The sequence below is a fragment of the Chenopodium album genome, chromosome 6 (assembly GCF_948465745.1).
Source record: "Chenopodium album chromosome 6, dcCheAlbu1.1, whole genome shotgun sequence".
In the NCBI taxonomy this organism is placed as follows: Eukaryota; Viridiplantae; Streptophyta; class Magnoliopsida; order Caryophyllales; family Amaranthaceae; genus Chenopodium; species Chenopodium album.
Window position 1 is genome coordinate 68,988,534 of NC_137839.1, and position 7,256 is coordinate 68,995,789.

General features: G+C 35.1%; 1 protein-coding gene across 2 annotated transcripts; it reads right to left on the minus strand.

Annotated features, from left to right (window-relative positions):
* Positions 1–2,231: 2,231 nt before the first annotated feature.
* Positions 2,232–6,042, minus strand: LOC145635092 (uncharacterized). Of its 2 annotated transcripts, none has more exons than XM_081686384.1 (4): positions 5,810–6,042; positions 3,940–5,135; positions 2,864–3,721; positions 2,232–2,637 (listed from the first exon to the last, which is right to left on the minus strand). In XM_081686384.1, exons 2-4 carry the CDS (start codon positions 5,068–5,070, stop codon positions 2,593–2,595), a joined length of 2,034 nt encoding a protein of 677 aa, XP_081542510.1. In that variant the 5' UTR covers positions 5,071–5,135; positions 5,810–6,042; the 3' UTR covers positions 2,232–2,592. The 2 variants fall into 2 exon arrangements, with proteins under 2 accessions (XP_081542510.1, XP_081542511.1); XM_081686385.1 differs by having other exon boundaries at positions 5,667–6,042.
* Between the last annotated feature and the right edge of the window lie 1,214 nt (positions 6,043–7,256).

Here is a 7,256-nt window from a genome sequence, read left to right on the forward strand (position 1 = left end):
GAAACATGCACATACTCTCAAGCATCGATCTTTAATGGAGGACGAAGATAAACCTTACCCTTTAGGGTTAACCATACCCTTAATTTCACCATTTTCTCTTAGGGTTTTCGTTTAATTGGCGGCGCAGCCGCCGGAAATATATATGGTGGTGGAAATGGTGGTTGAGTTGACAAGCTTGTTGACATTGTTGCTATGACCTTCGAGGAGTTATTTTCTCTTTCTTCTGAAAAAGTAACTTCATCAGTTGATGAAGTTGTTCTAAGCGTTAACTATCCGTTACTAAGGGTCCTTCACTGCCAGCTGGATTGGGACCATTAATGTATTATTTAATTGCTTTTCGCAGAAAACTAGGCAAAATAATTACGAGAATGCCATTTGATAAACGTTTGTTGTTTATCAATTTGAGAAACCTGGGCGCGCTCCATTAATAGTTACCACAAAAAGTAGTTTCAATCTCATACTTTTGGAAAAGATACCACCATTATTTTCAATCTACCATTGCTGCTTTCCTCCATTAACACCACCACCAAAACCAAAGAAAATTACCATTATCATCATCATCTTCTTCATCAATTACATGATGGTTTAGATTATTGCACCGCCTTACCACCACCACTATCGGATGTCCAATAACAGTATACAAATCAATAGTAGTAGTATACAATCAACAATAACAGTTTATTAATTAACAATAACAGTACAAACTTAACCTAAACCAAGTTATAAAACGATAACATTTAAATCAAACCCATGAAATTTCCAAAAAAACAGAAAGCGTATAAACCCAGATTCACATATAAATAAAATAACTTTTTAATTATACTAATCAGCCAATAACAGTATACTAATAAAAATAACAGTATACTAATAAAAAAATAAGTGTATAACAATTAACAATAACTGTGTAAAATCAATAATAGTTATGACTGCCAAATAATTTCCGTCGTCGATTTCAACCCCAAACATCCAAAGCTTAGATGAATAATCATCCTACCTGATTTGTATATTATCTACAAAAGCTTGCAATTCCATGGAAATAGATCAGAGCTTTGCGCTTAATTTCGTTCCACAAGGGAGCTCGACTTTCCCTCGAGATTTTCGATCAATAGCCACCATATTTGGAATCTCCTCCAGATCTCCGGTGGATAACCACTGGCTATAATACCATTTTTGAGAACTCCATCTAATCCTCTAGTGTTTTTTCATGGAGAAATGGTTTACCCAACTATTTACCCCGATTAAGGTGGATTTCCATATTTAGGTGGAAGTTCTAGCCAAATTCCCTTCTCTGAGCTACCTTCAACTACACCACCGGCGCCGATCGACTGTGTTTTTTACGGGAACAGCAGCAACTAAAGGGGGGAAAGTAACTTCTCTCTCCTCCTTTTTTTTTACCCAACCCTTTTTCATTTTACCCCCAAATTTTATTTTATCTTTTTTTTTTTAATTTGCAAATATTATTTTTTTATTAGGGTATTCGACAGGGGGCCTATACCTGGTAAGAGGCAATAGTTTCTCCTTTTTTATGCTTGTTCCTGCTCCAAAATCAAATGTTTCTTAAACTTCCTTTTCTTTCTTAACTTCAACAAATGCTAAATCATCTCATGATGAGCTTCTACAGAAAGTCTAAAGAAGCTAATGCCTTTTTTTTTTTTTTTTTTTTTTTTTTTTTTTTTTTTTTTTTTTTTTTAAATAGGCCTTACATTAAATGAATCATATTCTATAGAAAACAGAGTACAACTTTTTTCTCATCTAACTTGTGTTCATTTTATCATGTAATATCAATTCCAAACTAGACCTTCCAAAACAGAATTTTGCTTCAAGTGTAGACAGACCTAATTGTAATTATGTATCTTTCTTTCTTAAAAAGAAAAAAGCAAAAAATTATTCATGTTTTGATGAATTATGCACTGAAGATCCAAAAGACCATCTCCATCACGAAACATAGAATCACAATCACCCAGTCATCCTTGAGTACTGTAACATAAACAAGTACCTGAAGGTTCCTGAATTGAGAAATAAATCCTCTAATCTCAGGCCCCTTCTATAAAACCTAGGCTCATTATCTTCGCCTTGGCACAAAACATGCTTCAGATATAAGCAGCTTTAAAGCTTCGAAGTGTAGCAAACCATAATACCATATTAACATGTAAATTATAATCTCTACTTGCCAGAAATAATGAAAATATAGGTACAAACTACAAACTTCCAAAATAAATACAAGATCACCATATTATAAAAACCTTGCCAATTTATAAATGATAAAGTTGATTCTTTTACAGCTTTTTTCATAATTAAAGCTGTATTCTGAAAGCAGTCTGTACTGATTATATATCTAAGGTTCACAACAAATCCACTTGTTGGAACTAAGTACATTTCAAGGAATGATGGTAACCCCAATCTTCTAGTCCTAAGGTTTAAGCAAACAAAGAAAACTCCAGGGCGGCGAAACATAATAAATTAACCAGCCTCCAAAAAAATGAGGAAACTGAAGATTGTTGAGGAAAAAACTTAAATCTTCAGTTATGGCAAAACAATCCATCTATAATCACGGTGAGTGTTTGTATATATATTTCAATAGTCTAGAGACCTTTACTTCCATCTTCGACCTTGCTGAGAAACTTGAGTTACCAATTCCTGCATGGAGTGAACTGAAGGTTAGAAAATTCGAGTATAATGATGAGGAAATCCTAGTTGATTCCTAGGCGAGCAAGTCTAATTATTCTCCTATAGTCCTATCTAGTTAGGAAAATCCCAAAATTCCTCCTAGGATGGAATAATGGCTGTAATGCATACAATTTATGAGAGTGTATTATCATTGCATAATAATATTTGGGGTATAATTGGAAAAGAATAATATTACCTCTGAGTAACGTCCATGATCTTGACGCAAATGAGAGCTTTTGACAATAGTCTCCCACTTGACACCAGAAGTGGGTGTTTTGGCATTCTGCTGCCTGGACAAGATCTTGGAGTTCAGACTTGAATAAGAAACTGAGTTCCTGGGTGAAGCCCTTGGTGAAACTGAAGGCAATTGCCGAGAAAGCCAAGATTCGGATGGTGATTTTGGCAATGGGGGATTGAGAGCAGACTGCATAGTGGTGGTGTCATCTGATGACACTAAAACAAGCTCCCTGCAGGTGTTTGTGTTGCCTTTTTCTGATGTTCTAGCAGGTTCTGAGGAATCAGCGGCGCCACAAATAAGAGGTCCACTCATGCCCCTAGCCTTCATGATTTCCATTCGTCCTCCATGTTCAGATGGAGTTTCTAGTTTTACAGCCTGTTGGACCATTCCATCTACCTGCCTTTTGGTCTTTGGTAAGTTCAAAATTGAATGGGAGACTTTGGTGATATTTACAGAATCTACATATAGTGTCTTTTCAACAGCTGGGCTTCTTGTGCCTGAACTCCTTATCTTCCTTCCTGGATCTTCAAACCTTTTCGAACTACCCTTTTGAGGAACCTTTGACCGATATTCATCAAAGGAATCAACCTCTTTGGGGACTGCAAGAAAACCTACACCCTTTTGGTAGAGGGACTGAGGTGATTCATTCCGAAAGGGAGAGACAGCGCTTCTCCTGGAACTTCGGTATGGAGAGCCATTTCTAGTCTGCAACTCCCCGGAGTAGAACATAGGCCTGGACGAATGCTTTGGCTTTTGTAGCTCACAGCTTTTGTACACTTGACTGGTCTTGTGCTTTTGATTACTATGTGTATCTTGCTGAAAATAAATACCATCATTAGTAAGTAGTAACTACAATTTAATTTAGACAACAGACTGTAATACTATACAAAGCTCTTATTTATGCATAAATGTTTTGGTAATGTGTGATGCATCAGAGTTGAAAACATATATAAGCTATACATGCAGTTAGTCACTTCTTAGAACGAGTATTTTCAAACAGTTATAATCACTAGGATAGGAGAGTAGCTAATTACCTTAGCCATCTTTTGACTGGGAGATCTCCACGATTTATTCTTAACCAATTTGCCGAGTTTACTGGCAGAAGATAGGGCACTCTTTGATCTGTCCTTCATGGTTGGTAGTGGATTTACGAGTCGCAAAGAGTTCTTGGAGCAAAACCAAGGAAGAAATCCACAAGCTTTGACTTTAACAGATAGAGCACTCCTCCCATCATAGCTGTCTTCTTCATCTTCACTTTCTTCAGACCCAATATCTTGACCAGTGTAAGGCACAATGTTGCATATGTTTCGGTTTGGTGGAGGTGTCATAGCTCTAGGAACAATTGCTTTAACTTCCTTGGGTTGCTCTACCACTACAAGTTGTTTCCTAGACGAATAATGAGATGGTTCGAGGGTCATTGCCTTAGCTGCAGGTAAGAAACGGTTCATCATAAACTCCCGGGCTCTTGGATCTGTTGGAAGATTCTCAGAGCGTTTGGTCTCAGGGCGATCTGATGCTGTCAAACCACTGACACTACAATTGACAGAAAACGACTCTAACTGAGACAATGTTTCAATTGCATCAGAGAAAGTAGCATCATCTTCTGACGAACTTCCATTCATTTCAGTCCCCTCTTTCGAACCATCCCATCTAACAATACCTTCATTCGAGGAGTAAAACTTGGCACTCAATGTCTTAAGTTCCCCTGAGAGTTTGTTATGGGGGTGATGAGTGTTAAGCTCACCCGAAAACTTATGAGGTCTTAGAACATTTAGCTCTCCTGATAGCTTGTTTCGAGGTCTAAGAACTGCCAACTCCCCTGATAGTTTATTGGGTGTTCTGTATCCATTCAACTCCCCTGATTTTTTACCAGGAGGAAATGGCATACTAGGAGGAACCTTAGGAGTCGTAGGCACCTCATCAGGGCTCTGTGTCTGAGACTCATTGCCGCCCTTTGCTTTCCCCGGTGCTTGCTCCCAAATGAATGGAACAGACCCTGGCTTCACTACCTCATCCATGTTTACATCTGATGGTTGCGACGGAATTGAGCTCTGGTTCTTTGGTGGAGAATCCCTCTTGTCCTGCTCCCCTGAACGGCGTATTGGAGATGAATACCGCCTTGCAGACATCAGAGGAACGCTAAAATTTAGCTGTTTTTTCTCCATTGATTCCACTTTTTGCTAGAAAATCAAAAGGTTTGAGAGAATTCCAAGCATAAGCTGGTTGAAATCTGTGATATCAAGAACAATAAGCTTATGAGAACTATTTCAACACCAAAATTTCACACATATAAAGTAATAACAGTACTAAACACAATATTATATAATCATTCTAACATAGTATACAATCAAGAATTACTGGAAATAAAGGTTCTAAATTAGTAAAAAAATGTTACATTAACATCATCAAATAAATTAATAAAGGCAGCAAAGTATAAAGTTGATTCTTGCCATTCAAACACCCATAAAAAAATCTCCCAAAGATAAAAGAAAAAGTAACAATGTACTCAAATTTCAACCAAGAAAATTGCCAAGATTTTGAAATATAAATTTGGTTGTCTTAACTTGCTTTCCCACTCACCACTTTTCGAAAATCAAGAATCACTATCTAGCTTGAAAAAAAAAAATCACATAACAATGAACTACAGTAAGAAGTTAAAGAACATAAACTGTAAACAAAAATATGACCCAAAAATAAACATACAACAATTATTGGAGAAGAAAAAACCAAAGAACAGATAGAACAATACCAAAATTAATACCTGGCTCATCTAAATTTCTTTTATATTGCAAAAAAACAAAAGACCCATCAACTAAATTTAACAGAAAATAAACAGAAAAACCCCAGAAAATTGCTAAAGAAAAAACAAAAAAAAAAAAACAAGAAAAGAAAAAAAGGGGATACCTGAGGTTAGAGAAATCTGGGAAGATGGAAGAGACAGAAAATGTAATAATGTTGGTTTTGTGGGCAAGAATGATGGCGGGTGTTTGGGGGCAATTGAGTGGAAACGAAGAAAAAAGCATTTAAGTCCAACTTGAATAGTCAGTAAAGGGTTAGTTAGAGACTAGATAGTGTTTGCATTTCCTTCTTTTGCTTTTTTCTACTTCACTTATAGTATTCCCCCTTTTCATTAATACTCTCACTGTTATGGTATTATTTGTTTATCACGATCTCTATTCTCTAATACACATTAATAATGTACATATTTGGTTATAACATCTTCTATTACGTACCAAAATATTACTCCCTCCGTTTCAATATGATAGTCCCACATTGAATCTATCACATAAAATAAGAAAAAGAAGAATATTTGGAATCTAACATTAAAGTAAAAAACAATTCATAAATAGTTTTGCCATATTTAAACTTTTTTGTTTTTTTTAAAGAAACCGTCAAGTATAATTGCATAATTCAAGGGAATAATTTCTTTACTTAGACTTATGTCATCAATGCACAATCATTAATTTAACCAATCATAATTTAATATGTATAAAATAGGAAATAAAAACTAAGTTAAAAGTAGAATACATTCAATATGGGTAGATCTTTTTGAAACGCTCAAAATAGTATATGGGACTAACAAATTGAAACGGAGGGAGTACTTAAACTACAATATATGATACTCGTATATTTATAAATATGTTGTAATAGAGTACTTATTTATGAGATTTTGTGTGATGTAAAACGTAATCCTAATAAAGGAAATTTAATTTTTTTTTTGGTAAATCAAGCTATGTACGGTAATATATATTACAACACCTATTTTAGAGTAATTTTTAACTTGGTTTAGGCTAATTTAAAATTCTTAATCTGTTATGATTTTTATTGTAGATTAACACAAAATGTCCACAGATAATCTTTTATAGATGGAAATATGATTATTTTTAACATAAGAAATAATTTTACAATCAATTATCAATAACTTTTGATTATTTTAGAATCGTTTTATATTTAACTAACCATATTTATTATAGATTACGTACCTAACATGTTTGTCAATACGGAAGGGGAACATTAAAGGGCTCGATTGAGAGAGGAAAAATGAGAAAAATCGTTGATTGAGATTTAGTCCTAACTTTTCTCCTTAACTTAAGGCGTATCACGGGACCTACGTTGAATTGGAAAAAATAGAAAATAAAAAATTCAAAAAGACAAGGAGGGAATAAAGGAAAGAAAAAAAAAGTGGAGTAGAGTGGAGGTGGCAGTTTGAAGAGTACTCGAGCCAATAACTAATGAATTGGACTTTAGTGAAATTGTGTAAATTTATTTGTGGGACGTAAAAACGACAACACCGTTGATTTTATAACGACCACCACCTTCACTCCATCATCATCATCATGGACTAACATGC